The following is an 18,488-nucleotide window of genomic DNA, read 5'->3' as shown; positions in this document are numbered from 1 at the left end:
TAACCTCATTTTTCATTGGTCCGAATTCAAAGGAGGACATGTGTCCAATACAATGTAATTTTCTCATTGGTCGAAGGGAGTTAGTTACAACTAACCCTAATTAGGGTTTCATCTTGTAATCTCAACCATTGATCTTGAATCAATCAAAACCATTCTATTGTAAAGACAACTCTATATAAGGCTCAATCCTCTCATTTGTAATGGTTACTAGTTAACAGTTAATAGTTGTTAGATAGTAGTTAGAAGTAGATTAGGAGGAGGAAGCTCAAAGTTGTTGCCAAGACTTGTTGAAATAAATACATAATTTTCATTGAAGCATGGTGGATCTCTATGTGTTGTTTCTACAATTTGCATGGTTTCTTGTTACTTCTCAAAGTTAGATAAAGTTCATTAATTGTAATGGAGAAATGTGATGATACTTGTTGGAATTCCGGTTCATACCATTTGTAATTTGCTGATTGTAAGTTGCAGTGTATGTTTAGTCTGAACCTCATTAAGCACTAGTTCGATTGTGGATATTCACTTGGACTGCGCCAGTATTGGGTGTTTGAATGAATGTTCATAATATAAAAACTCTTCATTATCCTTTCGAGATTGCGTCAGCTTTGTGTAGTTGTTTTTGCATGGCGAAGCAAGGCTTGATCATGGAATTCGTCTATCAAAGCATCAGCCTTTGTCATCATCGTCTTTAGGACACTAAATTAGATTTCTCAACCTTTTCCCTTTTGTCTTTTATTTTCCAAGTTAGTTAATTCCATGTTCCAACTGTATTTGTAAGCGTAAGTCCCTTTGTGATTACCAGCAAGATCACATCATAAACACTGAGTCTATCCATGAAATTAAAGTTGATTGTTCGCATTGTAAACCTTGGAGTAGTTTCTTTGTTCAAGAGAGGATAGAATACTTGGTATTTTATTCTGTGTTCGAAGTGTCCTAAAAAACACATCAACAGGTTTTAGTTTTGATCTTTGAAATTGTTAATACAGAAATTGGTTGTTGTCTAGTGGAGACACAAATTCTGCATTAGCATTCCCTCTATCTTCATTGAGTAATTACAATGCAATAGTAGATGATCTGCATCTTCACCTTCGAGCTGGCAAAGGCAACACATAAAGGGACAATGGGCCCTAATTTTCATTGGTTATTCCAGGATAGGGTTTTGTTTAATACAGACAACCAAATGAAGGCATGGAGTTTTGGCAGCCCGAATATTGTCTGGATGAGATTCTTTGACTAATCTGTCCATTGGTGGTGGGAAGAGATCAACTTGTAGTCATCTCATACTTTGTAAATTCCTTTGTTGCCCTTCTATCATAATTTATCTTACTATCATTAATTGGTTTTTGTCTCCACCCGAGCATCTTTATTAAGACTATCAAGTCGAATCTGGTTCTAAAAGCTCACATTAATTCTTCCAAATTCTTCATGTTGCATATGCAGGATTCTGCATCCTCAGAATTTGCAGATCTTAGTGCCAATCTCTTCCTGAGATCTGTTTCTGAGCAGATTAAATTTTGTCATCTTGTTCAATTCTTGCTTTCCTTGCCATTTGTGTGCTCCCATAAATTGGATTTTCTCCCATTTCCTACTTCTTGTGTTAATCTTTTTGTTAGCATACTTCTTGAGGTTGCAATGGGGTTTCAGATATGGGAGCCATTTGGAATCTCAGTAGAGGGAAAACTTATTGCAGGCTCCATTGGTTCAAGGTGTTTCAACCCAAACAACTTTATGCAAGGTTCTTCTTTCAGCCATATCCTTCATGCTAGCTTTTCTCTGAGGGGATCATTCTGCAGTCCTATCTTATTGAATCTAGCACATCTTGAATCTTGGATGGAAGAGACACTGTCTGATTTTAGCAGGGCGATATTCCTTTATGCTCTAGTTCCTTAACCATAAAAAATCTTTCATGATTTTGTTCGTCTCTAGTAGGACCCCCTTAGGGAACTTTAAGATAAAAATATGAATATAGGAAGGGCCTGATTGGTATTATGAGAGTGAGCCATTTTCCCTGCCAAGCTGAGAGTTTTGCTTCAAAATTTCCATGTAATCTAGCTCACATTTTGCTTTTTACGTAGCCAGTAAACAACTGAACATCAAGGTACTTGCTTGGAAGGCATTTGATCTCAAACCTCAATGTCTTCATTAGCTTTTGTTGGCTTATGAGATTTACTTAAAAGATATTTTTATTTTTATTATTTTGCTGCATTGATAGATTAGCCTGAAGACCTTTCACACTTTTTAGTGTATTATTGAAAGCTTAAGCTTTTCTCACCGAGGTTTCTTTAAAGAATGACAAAATTAACAAATTGGAGTGAGATTGAGGTGGGAATGGATGGAGAAATCATAATTCCTTTCAATAACTTCCTCAAAAGCTTGGACAAGATGGCCCTTTCTAGACTTAGACTAAGATAACAAAGAGATATGGGGAGATTGTCTCTTCCTGTCTTAGGGCCCTAGAGCCTTGAAAGAACTTAGACTTAGAGGGCTGCAATTGACCAGGACATAAAATATCAGGCCCAAAATGCCACTCACCACCCAGTCCAATCTTTTAGAAAGAATTAGTTAATCCTGGCATAAAACTTTGTCAAAATTTTCATGTTCAAGGAATGCATAACCTTTGTAATAATAATTTCGTCAAAAAGTTTTCTTGACTTGGATGAACTCACCTATGCTTGAAAGATTACTGAGGAAGGATGAGCATCAACTTTTCTGCAATAGTAACTTTCAGTGATGATTTTGTGTACGGTGTTGCAGAGAAACAGGATGGAAATCGACAAAGCTTCTAGATTATTATTTTGATAAAGAGGGCCAGTGCCAGCATTGTCTTGATCTTCTAGTTTTATTTACAGTCTTCACAACATCTATTTTAACGATTATCCAGTATGATTGGAAGAAGGCAGCTGGGAAGCCATCGGTCCAGGAGCCTTGTCCCTTTGCCAAAATTATATACCACACTCTTCACTACTTCAGAAAACTTCTGATTCTGAGCATTATCCATTCGGGCTGGGATGCTGGCCCAGATTACATTCAACCTAAGCCTTTACCTTTTGCTTCATCGATAAGGAGATTCTGAATGTGTTTTACGGCTTCATCTTTGATTTTCACTGGATTTTGGGTGATCAAATCTTCACTGCATGCTATCAATCTGATTCTGCTTGCTAGTCTTCTAGGAATAGTTGACTGATGGAAGGCTTTTGAGTTTTGGTTTCTCTCTCTTAGCCATGATTGTCTAAACTTTTTGCTTCCAGAAAAACTTCTTCCTTAAGAGATTATACCTTCAAGCATAACTGACAGCTTTACTTAAAGATTGGACAGCCCATTGATGGAGGGCTTTTGAGTTTTGGTTCCCCTCTCTTAGCCACGATTCTCAAAATTTTTTGCCTCAGAAGATTTCTTCCCTAAGATATAATATCTTCAAGCATCGCCAACAGCTTTGTCTCTTCTTCAAAAGACTGGACAGGCTATTATTTTGAATGTCTTTATTAAGTGACTCAAATTCCTTTTTGTGCTTTTGCTTTTCTTGGAAGATACTTTGGAAGTGAGTTTTTTAAATTTTTTCCAATCATCTAGTTTGGGTATCAGATTTCTTGAGCAAAGATGAACATTTGATCCCCTCTGTTGAGGGCTGTTCCTGCCACCATTCTATCATCTTTTCTAGCAAGGACCAATCTTTCAACCACATGAGCTCAAATTTGAAAGAGCACTTTTTTGTCAGCTTGATTGTTCTGACTTTGGGCCTATTGGGGGCATGAGCAGATCCTGATACTTTGGGCCTAGTGAGTCTTTAAATTTTTTCCAATCATTTAGTTTGGGTATCAGATTTCTTCAGCAAAGATGAACATTTGATCCCCTCTGTTGAGGGGTGTTCCTGCCACCATTCCATCATCTTTTCTAGCAAGGACTAATCTTTCAACCACATGAGCTCAAATTTGAAAGAGCACTTTTTTGTCAGCTTGATTGTTCTGACTTTGGGCCTATTGGGGGCATGAGCAGATCCTGATAATCCATCTTTATTCCAATCATTAGGGAGAGATAAGATTTCTTTCTAACCTTGCAGCCATGTTGCAAAATCCAGCTCATCAGTTATTCCTTTAAATTTTTCCTTCTGTTGGTTGTATGTCTAGCAGCCACTATATTCCATAAATTTTTTGAAGTCTTTTTGTGATTGTGTGGATATTCCTTTTCCCCCACCTTTTCTTGGAGTCCCAGCTTGGCATCAAAGTTAACCTCTAATATAGCATCCTCTTTAACTTAGCTGTAATATTTAGATTTTTTCCTATGTATTTGTGTTCCAAATTTAGCTAATTTTGATTAGTAACAAAAACTGAATACACTATCTTCTCATTTTAATGGTATCATAAAATGATTGCAAGTCTGTATTATATCATTTCCTTGACTTTCTAGATGGACAAATTGTATCAATCTTGATAGAACCATGAAGACAACATGTCTAGGAATTTCATGAATTTATTAATGCAAATGAACTTTGCATATCTTGTAGGCATTCTAAATAGGTAGAGGTGAGATATTGGAATCATAACATGTATGACAATTTTTTGGTTTTGATAATTGACAAATATGATACATACACATGCATTTTAGATTGATGGAAATGAAGCTTTGTAATACCTTGGGCTAAGTATTTAAGCAAATGTTATTATTTAAAAACCTTTTGCAATTATTTAATATTTTGAACCATAAAAATTTGGGTTTACATATATTAACCTTATTCTTGCACCTGTAACAACTTGAGCCAAAATATTAGGGTAAAATATTTTTCACACCTTTAGTAAATGTTTCTTTGATTTAAATACCTAACTTGATCTGGTAAAAATCCCAAATTTTCTTTACATTCACACCTTAGACTTTATAGCCAAATTCACAAATGAACCCGCAAATGGAACATAGCTTTAGATTTATGTATTTTAATTGGATTTAGTAAAATCTAGAGCTGTCCACAATTTGACATTAACGGGAAATTGGGCCCCACAAGAATGACAAATAGACTATAGAACTTTAGCTTATATTAATAATTAAATAAGTTTGAAATGTATTACAATACGCTGCTACAATAGCAACCCTAGTAAAAAAATACCATACTTACACCATATATTAAATGGGTTGGGAATATCTTACAATACTTTATGATAACAACATAAATTACATTGAAAGTACTTTTAAATTAGACTTTCACTATTGTAGGTACCATGGCATGCACTATTGTATTCTACCCATGACAACAATTCATATGGAGTTTGTGCAGTAGGTGTTTGTGGTCATGAAGCTCAGCCATGACCTTTGGGTAAAATCAAGCTATTGGTCAGAAGGGGTTTTGTCCTTTAACATGCAAAACCAAAGGGTTTCCCTTTGGTTTCTTACAAATTCAAGGGCTGTCGTTCTTAGATTTGACACCTTTGAACATGCAACTTTGAGCAATATTTGCCAAGGTTTTTGTGTAGAATAATTATTCATTTTTCCATAATGAAAATTCGGCAAGATACATCTTTTAGTGCACTTGCTAGCTTGGGGAAGAGATCCAAAGTTGGTATGAAATTCCACCAAAGTAATGACTAAAACCTATGCCAAGACTATGGCTAGTTGCAGATGCAACCACCACATCAATGAGTTGAAGGAGTAGGTGGCTGGTTGAGGCGTGCAAGCAAATGGTTCCCTTTTTCCCACTCAAGATTTGAATTAAATCCTTTTTGTGGTTGTTGTGACATCAATTGGCCATTAATGGCTCCCTCGGTCGTGCAAGGAGTAGGTAGGAATGACAAAGAAAATAGGTGAGAATGTTAAGAATTTGGGGGTCACGGATGCTATTTGATGCATACTATAGTTTAGCATGAGGGGAAGGCATGTTGGTAGGGAAAAATTTGAAACTCCGACAAGGGAAAATGAAAGAGCAGGGTTTGGAAGAGAGGCATGCAGGTGAGATGAAGTTTGATGATCCAATAAGAGTAAGGGAAAGTGGAGGTTGGAGGAAAGGCATATTGGGACAAAGAAGTTTGAAAGTTTGATGGAGCCCCAAGAAAAATGCCAGACTTGGAAAGGAATTTTGGGAAGAGGAGCTCTGAAACTTCAAAAATTCGCAAACTTGCAAACACTTAGATATTTGATTAGAAAACATCCCACTCTTAGGAGTTTTGAGACCTTTGTAGCATTAAACACATGGGCAAGCACCAAGGGGATGTTAATGAACCATACTTAGGCCTTGGCTTAGCTTTTTGATGATAGGAATTTGCCTTTTGTTCCACAAACACAAATTGGTTGAAAAGGGGATATTACAAGGTTTGATATATATAAATGGATCTAAAATTTCTTCGACGACTTTAAAACTTTAAAAAGCCACTTTTAATTTTGTGTCCTCAAATTGTAAAGGAATTTTGATTGAAAATTTCTTAATGATATTTGGTAGGTGGAGAATAGAAATGAGTAGACTTGAACATGCTTACTATTATCCTTAGTTGAAAAATATGGAATTGGCAATAATTTGGCTGAGTTGAAATTTTCAATGACCCGGGACTTGGCAAAAACTTGGGGGAAAGCAATTTTTGTGAACATTAACAAACATAAATTTGTAAAAAAGTCTTCAAAAACATGCCTACAACTTAATTTGAGTAACAATTTGAAGAGCGTGAATCAGTATTTATTAAACCATATAAAGCTTGAAGAGAGCAAGCATCATGACACAAACACAGTTTTTCTAGTGGAAAACCCTTTTGGGTAAAAAAGCACGACACAAAGTAGCTTTCATAAACAACAGGGCACCAACCCAAAAGTACAAAGGTGAGCACCAATCCACAGAGAGCTTCAACTCCCAAAGAGCACCAAGTCTGATCCACAGAGGCACCAACCTCAGATTGAGCACCAACTCAGAAATACATTAATGTAAACACTTAAATGAAATTTTTGACTCACTTCTTCAAAGTATTTGACTAAATATAAGTCACAAATAATCTTAAGCATTCTCATCCTCAAATACTAAGACATGCTGTTTTTAAATGTATCATACTCTACTGAATCCAGCATACTGCATTTTCAACACCTCCTGTGTTAATCTCCTACACACTTGTATATCCAACCTGTCGTAATATGTCACACTCTGTTGCCTTACTCCATATACTGCACAGGTTAAAAGAAAATTCTCTGTATCTAATGGCCCAACTTTAGTTTTCCTTCGTGAATCTGTACAACTGAAACCCTTTTCACAGAGCTTTGAAAATAAAAATTTGGCTGCAAATCTCATCGTCCAAAACAGAATGAACATACAAAAAAACAGAATGAACATACAAAAAATGGAATCATTGTGGCACTGTATCATACATAGCCGCAGTCACAGCACTGTATAAATATGCCGATATATTAAAAGACTCTGTCACAGCACACTATAGGCATCCCAATCACCTCGATTTTATAGCCCAGAATAGGTATAAAAAGATTTTTAGCTAATCATTCGTTTTTACTTCTATTCACTGCTATATCCTTTTTTTACCACCACAGGATGAATCAACTCGTCAAGAACTTTGGCGCCTTCATTCAAAAAACCGTTTTCTGAAAAATCTTCCTGCATTACAACGCAACCTATGTCTTTTGTTTTTCACGCATACATACGTTACCCTGTTCCAATGTCCACCAGAAGCTTCAATACTTGTTTTTTTTAAAAGAAAAACGCACACCAACCAAACATTGCTGAGGCATTTTTTACATGCTTGTGCACTACTAAACATACTCACAAAAGAGTTACGTCTTCCCGTCTTATACGAGCCATGAAATTGTTTTGGAAGAGTAAACTTTCCTGAACTTGCCAGAAAAAGAAACGTTTTTTCCTTTAACAAGAAGTAAAGACATTTGTAGAACATGACACGTTCTGTGCTTTCATTGCCTCAAAAACAGAACAACTGAAAAATTGCAGCCAACACGTTTTATCGGGGCCCTTGTAAATGGTTTTTTTGTTTTCTTGCACCAATCATGACCTGCACAAGTTACCTAACTTCCCACTAACACCATCATAAAAGCGTTTTCTGTGTAAATAGCCATCAAACAAAACACCATGTTGCCATTTTTTTTAAAAACACGACAAATAGCTGCATATTTTCTGCAACATGCAGCAAAACCCCACGCACTTTCTTAACGCACTAAAATCCTTTTTTTAATACCAACAGCTTCCAGCCAATGAAGAAAATATGATATCCAGCAAATAATAACACCAACCAAACCTTCGCACATCGAACATTCCTTAGAAAATGTATATGATTCATAAAAACAAACTTCATCGAATGAAAAGTTATAATGCCAAAGGCATATCAAAAGATCCTTTGACAAGTCCAAGATGATGTGGCATAGAATTTGACACTTGGCACAAACAAGCAAACAAACAGCTACCTGAAGCATACAAGAAACTAGCTGAAGTAGACAGGCAGCCAGGTGAAGGAGACACACAAGCAGCTGAAGCGCACACACATGCTGCTCAACCAGACACCCAGACAGCTCAACCAAGCAAGCAAGTAGCTCAACTAAGCAGACAAGCAAGTAGCTCAACCAAGTTTTCTGAAATGTAAATGACTTTGATCAGCAACCTTTGACATCAATGACAACACACTCAACACGAATTATTAGTATTTTTCACAAATAGATCAAATTTAGAATTCAATAAACATCATAGACCAAAAAATGAGCTTAATGCACATCAGCTTCAATATAAATGGTAGTTTCAAATTGTTTTCAATGTTCATAATCTAAAAATTTCTTTTGTGACTAAAGCCCAAAAACAGGCACTGTTGTGTAATTGTCCTCAAACTGGATGGTCTTAGCCCCCCCCATTGATGGCTCGCTTTCTTCCTTACATGTTGCCACTTGCGCTTGCCATTTTGTTGCTTCTCTTTCCAAATCAGCCATATCATCCTCAATTATCAATGTTTCCGCATTATCAGCAACGCAACCGGAAAATAGATCGATGTCATTGAGGTCAAGCCTCTTATGTGTCTCTTGCTCCTTTGTCTTCTTTGCACACAAACAAAGTTTGTAATGCACAAAGACAAGGTCATTTGAGTGCTTTGGAGTCAACCTGTTGTGTTTTATTGTGTGAATGGCCTTAAAATACTTTTATTGTGCTTACAACTATAAGCAATATAGGGTTGAGACAAGATGAGGATGGCACAAGTTTGAAGATTTAGGTGTTGTTGCACCAAAATCTTCCCACGAAAAATTTGTAAGGACCTGTATTAAAATTGTAAGGATTTTAGTGGAATTAGAAGTCAAAGTAAACAATTAACTGAAATTAAACATATATGTTTTTTTAACTTGGCTATAGAATGGCTCTCCTATGAATGCATAAAGGTAAAGAAGATGATCTCGCCTTGGCCCACTTTAAACCCGTAACTCATCATGAATGATGTCTTGAAGGCTTTTATTTGGAACCAACCTCTCCATACATGTGTTGAGGCCAGCCATCATCTCATCCAGTTTGAATGAATTGGAGAAGAAAATCATAGGCTTCAACTTCAAATAGTAGGCAGTGGCATGAATATGTTGGTGGAGTTGTTTGTTCCACCTCTAATCAATAATTTACTAGATGGGTTCATACTTGTTTTTATTGGACCCATACAAATGCTAAATCACCTCTTTAGCCTTGTCTATGGCTTCACATAAATACCCCATGGGTTTTTTTATTTTCATCTACCAACAGTTATGTCACCTAAAACTAGGGAGGATTTAAAAATGAAACCAGAAAATTAAACTAAATTAGAAATTAAAATCAGCAAATTAAGATATAAAAAATTGACAAAATCAATAACATTACAAAACTAAATGTTATATATTATAAAATTTGCATCAAAATACATGAGAAATTTTCTAATGTTGCTTATCAAGTTTGCAGTTGCTGCATGATAATTTTAGTTGCTACGTAACATTTATTCTTGCTGTCTAACAAGTTCTATTGTGTTGACAGTCCGTAGTTTCTATGCAACAGAATTTTATGTTTTTATGCAATATTTTTCAGTTGCTGCATAAAAATTTCAATTGCTGTGTAACAAGTCAGTTTCAAACAATGCTGAAGTCCTTTATTTGTAGAAGTCATTCTTATGGACTTCAATAATGATGGTTTTTAGTTGAAGTTGCTACAAAGCACTCTTGTTCAAGGGTTTATGCTCAAGTTGCTGTTAATATTTTTGATTTTTATGTACAAGGGAGTGGATCCTATTCTGCAATAAATGTATAAAAAACTTTACCTTGAGGATCTTCTCCGTATTCTTGGCAATCTATCACAAAATGGTCTTCGTGACTCTCTCTGCTTTGGCCGTTCTACAACGAAGACTTTATAACCACCTTTTACTCTCAAACATGTCGTTAAGATTTGTCTATTTGGCTGTGATACTTTGCAAGGTGATGAAATTTGTTGCAAACTAAGTGATTCTTGAATACATGAGCTCTTTGAGTGTGCTCCCTCATGGGATTCAAGATTTGTGTGTGGTTTTAGATGTATTGTGGACATTCTTCAAATCTTCAACTACATTTTTCACCCAACCAAGTTTCCGTTTTCTCCAAAGAGAAAGTCATGTAGTGAGTAGAACAAGAGCTCCAAAACAAAATAGGGTTTCTTTCCTCTAGAATTTTAGCAGCCTACACATATGCAACTGCATTGTTTGTCACTTTCTAAACGATGTTTTCCACCTCCATCACCACCTCCATCACCACCTCATTCAACAAGTTGCCCATGGTCTTGGCATTTTTAACTTCACGTGAGATGTCAATGGACTTTAAGAACATTAACTGCCCTCTTGAAGCCTTGAGGAAGTTGATTAAGGTTTGGTTCTTGCCATTTACCCACATGTCACATAAAATGTTGCAGCCCTTCTTTTTTTGAATGATTTTTGTTCATGTGCTAGAAGCTATGTGTTATTGACTGCATCCTACAATATTGGCGCACTAAGTTCATAATGGCTTGATGTCTTGAACCTTTTATCTACCACATTTAATGTGGTGACCAATTGCTCCCAATAAAGACTTGTAGCAACATTAAAAGGAATGTTTTTTGGTACTAAAAATTGGCACATGCCAACTTGGCCTCATGTGGCAATTCTCTATTCCTATATTACCTTCCAATGAAGGTTGTGCAGTAAGAGTGTTATGAGGAGTAAAAAAACCTAGAACTATGGCTGATCACACAGCCTAATCCTCTAGGCCTATAAAGCTGACAGTTGCCAATGCCTCTACTCCTCTTTTCTTCTGATCATAAGATGCATGGCAAGCTTTTGCCTCATTCTCAACCTACTAAACTGCTCATGTATACAGCTCTATATCTTGGCAATGGATCCATGCAAGGTGATATTTGAGACAATTTATGCTTCCTCTCGTACTTGTTCCGCAATAGTTGTAGATCACTTGGCCATACATTGTACCTGTTGTTGCATGTTTTCAAGTAGGGTCTCTAGGCTTGCAGCCACCTTTTCTTGCAAATACCATTTTCTTTTAAAAATGGAAATTAACTCCAGCAAAACGAAAAAGAAACAGTAAAAATAAAACAAAACCCTTGCAGCAGTAAATGCCTTGAAAAAAATAATTTAAATAAAATTAGTTACTAAAAAACCCTAACAGTAAATAGAAAATAAAACAAATACATAGTATAGAACTTGAGCATCTCTCTGAAAATGCCATGAAAATTAAAACAGTAAAAGAACAAAAAATAATGCTGTAAATCTGTAATGTCCCCAACTTGGTTCAAGACAGTTGTAACCGTAATTAATTGATTTCCAATATATTTATATCTTAACTACATCGATTAAGAGACAAAACTATCTTAACACGAATCCAACCTAGGATGTTCTACCTTTTCTTTAATCCATCAAGTACTAGCTATCTCACCATACTAAATAATTAATCCTATTTTTGCTTTATAAATCATTTACGCATTTATTAATTTTTAATTAATAAATACTTATTATTATCAATCAATTAATAAATACTTTGTTTTGGTGATTTAATAAATATTTATTAATTTACTAATAATTACTTTTTATTATATTAATATTAACTATAATTATTATATTAATATTTATTATTATCAATATCTATATTTAGGATTCTTATATTATTCCTTATATTGAATTGAAAATATATATATAAATAAAGAAATGAATTAAATTATATAATCAATTATTTATGTATTTGCTAATAATCTATTATATAGATTATTAATACTACCATTGCTTCAAATATTATTGGTTATTAATATTATAGTGGCTGATAATGGCAGACAGAACTGACACATGTCAGATCTGGTCTGCCACTTTCATGAAATTATGTACTGCTATATTACATATTTCCGTCTATGCTAATATTATTGTTTAATTCTGTATAAAGACATTATCGGGCTTCATATATTAGGCATACATATTAAATAGCTTTCCATGCCTACCACCAAGAGAAGGATGTTACTACCCATAGCTCAATAATGGTTCGGATCTGATATGATCAGTGGTTGCAGATTATACATAAATATTTTTTTATTACCTATATGATTGTATTAGATTGTTTTTCTACATTCCTTATGCAATCGATTATGTGCCTATAGCCATTGCTCTTGTGTGCCATTTTTCCCCACCTCTTACTTTAATAATATGCGATCAGTTTATACCAAAGGCACTTACTCAATAGAGTTGATCCAAACAGGATGAAAAGTAAATAAAAAATAATCTCCTTATTATTATATAAATATCATCTGATTTACACTCTGTATTTCAGAAATTATTAACAGATTTAATAGTCTGATGCAATGTGTATATAATCAGAAAATTACTGACTGTCTACTTATATTAGATAAATTGTCTTGTTGTTATTTCATTGTTTACTCTATTCTTGAGAGTGGACGATACATACCTGGTCAGCGCCTTGTTTGAATTCCCTTTGACTGCTTATTACCACTATCGGGTTGAATAGAATGCAGACGTGGCTGAGGCAGCTTACGTGGTCTCTTCCTATCTTCTTTTTTCCTTTTTTCCTTTTCCTCCCCTCCGTACCTTCTTGGAGTGAGATTAAATACCTTGTAGAGTTCAATGGTTGCATCCTTCGATTGTGAATATACATACCTTTCCTTAATCGTATCTCTTCATGCGTGTTTGTTATTTTTCCTAATAGTCTCCTAAAGAATAATCAACACTCAGTAGTTTCATTTGTTAATTAGTTAAGAATGCTTTCTCCGTGTTTGATAATACTTTTTTTTCTTTATTATTTTATATGTATTAAATCTATTAATATTTTAATTATTTATTAATGTTAACCTTATTTAATTTATTTCCTTTTAGTATATTAATTATTATTTAATAAATTTACATTGGTGATACTGTTAACTCCTTCCTTATGATAATCGATATTATTCCTTAATCGCTACTAACCATAACTGATGACTATTATCAAACTACCCATCATCTCCACTCAAACCGTATTGCGTAAGTCCCTACTCGTCGTCTTTCAACCTTAGAGGAAAATCGTGAAGTCTCATAAATGAGACGATTTTCTAATATTATTAGATGTTATTTAATAAATGTTTTAATTATTGTATTTATTTAATCACAATAATCCAATGTCTAAAGATGGGTTATGACAAAATCCTCAGAAGATGCTGCTACTAGGATCCAAATAAGAGCTGAAATGAGCTCACAAATGCTGGCGAAGTTTTCAGTCACCACTACTAAAAAATAGTTGAAATGATCACAAATGTGAGGCTTTTTGGGCTGGACAATATTATCAATTATGCAAGTGTGGCGGAGTTTTTTGACAAAATTGTGAGTTTTTGCCAAGTAATTGGTAAGTCATTTGTGAGTCACAGGGAACTTTTTAACAAAAACTTGGGGCCAAGTTATTTTGTAGTAACTCGTCAGCTGTTTCATCTATGATGTTAATTATTATCCATCACTAATAGTAAGATGTAAGAGTATAGTTTAATTTTGGTATGCATAATCATACAAGTTAAACCATGCTTGTTTGTTGGTTAATTGAAGATAATAAAGTATATTGATTTTTACAAGAAATGCAAACAATAGTAAAACAATATGGCTTGAAGGCCTAATGCTATTTTTTATTGGTGTTATATCATCAAGCGTTTTGACTTCTTGATTTAATGTTTTACAGCAATAGATTTCATACAGTTTTGAAGATAAGAATGGTAGTTACTTCATGCAAGGTGTTTTCTTTTTGCAGTTCGAGTATAATGCTTGTTTTTGTCTTTTTGATATTTAGGATAGAAGGTGATGAAGCAGTCTTGGAGTTGGAATGGGAGAAATATGAAAATACATTGGATAAGGTACTTGTGATTATTATTATATGACAATCTCGAAGTTAAAAAAGCCTGTCTATTCTCATAAGAGAAGTCTTTAGTCAGTAAATTACTGGAATTATTGAATGCTTGTATATTACAACCTATTTCAGCATTGTGTTAATGGATGCATTTAACTTTTCTAAAATCCACTAGAAGGAAGGCATGCATCAGTTTAATTTAATTTAATTGAATTTAACAATTAATGTGACCAAATGCCGAATATAGCCATCACCAAAAGGTTAAATAATCACAGTTTCTTGAACGCAACTGTTATCAGAAATAAATGTTAGAACATGTTCCTTTGATATTAACATGGGATGAACATCAAGAATCTTTGTAATTTATCTTTTGGCGCTTGATGTTTTTGTTCAAAGAAGTGTGCATGGTTCACCTTCTTTTCCAGGACTTTCAGGATCTTTATACTACATAACATCCAATTTATTCAAAAGCTTTTCTCATGTTCCCAAATTAGGAATCTGCCAATATACTCAAACCTATCAGCTTTAATTTCAAAATATTGGATTTCTGTAATGTCCCCACTTTGAAATACAATTTAATATAATTAAATTTTAATTAAGTTAATGAATGGTCAAAGACATGAAATGAAAAGTTGTGACTCCCTCAAACATGAGATATAAAAGGGAGAAGAGAACCTCATTTGAGAGGATAATTTGGGAAATCAGAAATGCGGATCTGAATGTGAAAGGTTGTGTTCCTTTCGAAAAGCAGCAATGATGAAGAGTTGCACTCTTTCAAAGGGTGCTAATGGTAGAAAGGGTGTGTCTCTTCCCAAAGGGCACACATGATGAAGAGGTGTGACCTCTCCCTCACATTGGAGGATATAAAAAGGAGAAAGTCTCATTTGAGGAGGACAACCAAGGGAGATCAATTTGAAGAATAATTTATTATTCTCAAAGGGAAGCAATGAAGAGTGATGACTCATTTCTTATGAAGAGGTGTGACTTCCCACGATTGAAGATATAAAGAAGAGATTAATTCAATTGAGAAGGGGGAATTGGGGGAACCATCCATAAGATCAAAGAAGACAAGAAAGTCAATGGATCAATATCTAATATCATAATTAATAAGGGTACATATTAGCAGACTTTGATACTTACAAGGGCAAGTTTTAGGGCAATCCCAAAAGGGGACATTACAAGTGGTATCAGAGCATGATCTTGCCAGCTTGTAGGGTAAAAGGATAAATCATTTATACATTCTAATCAATGAGAAGGGATGTATTAACTCCGTGTAAAAATATGGCAACAACTAAATGCCAATGGCAAGACAATATGAGAGATTGTTAAACATACGTGTATTGTGCAAATAAGACAATCAAGTATATAATATATACACTAGATTAAGAGAGAATATTATGGAGATCTAAGGTGAAGTATATGAAGAGTTGGTAACAAACATTTGAGAAGAGATTGTGGATACTTTATGACAATCTTATGATTAGATTATGGAAGACTTTATAGCAGATTTGTGGAAGAGATTTATTGTGAATTATGGAATAATGATTACCCCAAGAGATGGTTTTGGTCCTAGTTGGACGCTCCTGCTTCTTGTGGATGAAGTGAATTGGCCCAAGAGATGGTTCTAGTCCTTGTTGGACGGTCCTTCCTCTTGTGGATAAAGTGAATTGACTCAAGAGATTGTTTTGGTTCTGGTTGGATGCTCCTGCCTCTTGTGGATAAAGTGAACTAGCCCAAGTGACGGTTTTGGTCTTGGTTGGACGCTCCCGCCTCTTGTGGATAAAGTGAATTGGCCCAAGAGATGGTTTTGGTCTTGGTTGGACGCTCCTGCCTCTTGTGGATAAAGTGAATTGGCCCAAGAGATGGTTCTAGTCCTAGTTGGACGCTCCTGCCTGTTGTGGATTGATTACTCCAAGAGATGGTTTTGGTCCTGATTGGACGGTCTTGCCTCTCGTGGGTAAAATGATAGATTGATTGGCCAAAGGGATGGATCTGGTTATGGTTGGACATTCCTGCTTCTTGTGGCCCAAGTAAACTATATCTACATGTCTATGCTTGTATCTGAATATATCCATGTGTCTACTTGGTGTTTTCATGTGTATGCTCAGTGTTTTATGTGTATACTTCTTGTGGATCTTCTACATGAATATTTATGATTACTGATTTCTATCATTGTGAATTCTATTTTTTTGTTGACCTAGGAAGATGAGTTTATATAGGAAAGAATATTGCAATTAAGGTCTTACACGTGTTTCATGCTTCTAATCCTCTTCTCAATGAATGAGGATTTCACATTTGTTGTCTCAAGGAAACAACCAAACATAGTTGTTACGATTACAATTGATGAGAGAGAACTTGTCTTAAGATTACAAATCTTCAGGGGTTAGTTAGGAATCCTTGCATTGGGAAATTTAGTTAAATTGATCATTGCTTGAGGACAAGCCATCTTGAGTGGGGTGGGCTGTAATGTCCCCACTTTGAAATACAATTTAATGATAAATGATAATAATAAATTTAAAATAAAAATAAAAATAGAAAAGAATACAATTAAATATAATTAAATTTTAATTAAGTTAATGAATGGTCAAAGACATGAAATGAAAAGTTGTGACTCCCTCAAACATGAGATATAAAAGGGAGAAGAGAACCTCATTTGAGGGTATAATTTGGGAAATCAGAAGTGCATATCTGATATAAATAAGAAGTGCAGATCTGAATGTGAAAGGTTGTGTTCCTTTTGAAAGGCAGAAATAATGAAGAGTTCCACTCTTTCAAAGGGTGCTAATGGTGGAAAGGGTGTCTCTTTTGCCAAAGGGCATACGTGATGAAGAGGTATGACCTCTCCCTCACATTGGAGGATATAAAAAGGAGAAAGTCTCATTTGAGGAGGGCATCCAAGGGAGATCAATTTGAAGAATAATTTAGTATTCTCAAAGGGCAGCAATGAAGAGTGATGACTCATTTCTTATGAAGAGGTGTGACTTCCCACAAATGAAGATATAAAGAAGAGATCAATTCAGTTGAGAAGGGGGAATTGGAGGAACCATTCATAAGATCAAAGAAGACAAGAAAGTCAATGGATCAATATCTAATATCATAATTAATAAGAGTGAAAATTAGCAGACTTTGATATTTACAAGGGAAAGATTTAGGGCAATCCCAAAAGGGGACATTACAATTTCTGAAAAGAGATCCAAATTTTTGAAATAGAATATAAGTTTTGGAATCATCAAATCTGAATGAACTTTAGGATTCTGGAATTGCAATGCTAATAAATTTGAAATGATGTTCTTTCTGAAAATTTAGATCTAATTTTGTTGGAAACTAAAATCTGAAGTGAAACAAACTGATAGAGAAAAAACTGCACATTGTATTTGTTAATTCTGAAAATAAAGATCAGCGTTGGCGCTGCACTTGCCCACAAACAGTGTAGAGACTACTTAATATTGTAGTTGGAATATTTCTGAAAATAAAAACCGGTGTGGTTGCTCCACTTACCCACAAACAATCTTTCTCAGGCTGTCCATTTCAAAATCTCAGTATGTTTCTAACTCTAAAGCTTGATGCCTTTTGTTATCTTCTGTGGATAGGGGATGGTATATGTTTGTGATCCTGAATTATGACTTGACCATTTGCAACTCCCTATTATATATATATATATATATATTAGTAATATGACAAGATTCTTTGCAACTTCAATAATATTCTTGTGATACAGATAGCTTTGACCTATGGCTCATGTTTCAAATATGTTTCGTTATATTAATAAATGAAAACTTAATGTTTCTCCATGAATACAAATTAGACTCATGATGATGCCACCTCCTTGATTCAGTTTGCCCTCAAGCAACTGTAGATCTGGATGCTGAAATTTTTTCAAGCCATTTCAACGTTTTCTTTGGCTCCTTGTTCTCTTGGTCAACATTGTCGGTGTGTCTAATTATGAAAGCCAACAGTCAGGTAGATTCTACAAATGGTTTAAGATGGGAAAATATCTTGTATAAATAATGAGACATCCAATGTGCTCCATCTATGTTCCATGGCTATATAAATGAATAAAACATTTTCTCCAACTTTGACCCCCCAAATAGGGTGTACTGCATTATTAGCATCTCCAGTAATGGATCATAATGCTTTACAATTGTATATTCACAGATACATGCCAAGTTTGAGATGGTCTGGAAGGAAGTTTG

At 34.8% G+C, this 18,488-nt stretch overlaps 1 protein-coding gene across 7 annotated transcripts in view; it reads left to right on the top strand.

Moving 5' to 3' along the window:
• LOC131047875 (BEACH domain-containing protein B) overlaps positions 1-18,488 on the top strand; it is a 273,465-nt gene that overhangs the window by 3,414 nt on the left and 251,563 nt on the right. For all 7 annotated transcript variants that reach the window (XM_057981681.2, XM_057981678.2, XM_057981679.2 and 4 more), the window contains exon 3: positions 14,239-14,302. In XM_057981681.2, coding sequence (XP_057837664.2) covers positions 14,239-14,302 — 64 coding nt within the window. The remainder of the gene's footprint in view (positions 1-14,238; positions 14,303-18,488) is intronic.

The sequence above is a fragment of the Cryptomeria japonica genome, chromosome 3 (assembly GCF_030272615.1).
Source record: "Cryptomeria japonica chromosome 3, Sugi_1.0, whole genome shotgun sequence".
Classification (NCBI taxonomy): Eukaryota; Viridiplantae; Streptophyta; class Pinopsida; order Cupressales; family Cupressaceae; genus Cryptomeria; species Cryptomeria japonica.
The sequence above is the reverse complement of the archived record's forward strand: the minus strand, read 5'-3'. Positions and strand labels throughout refer to the sequence as shown.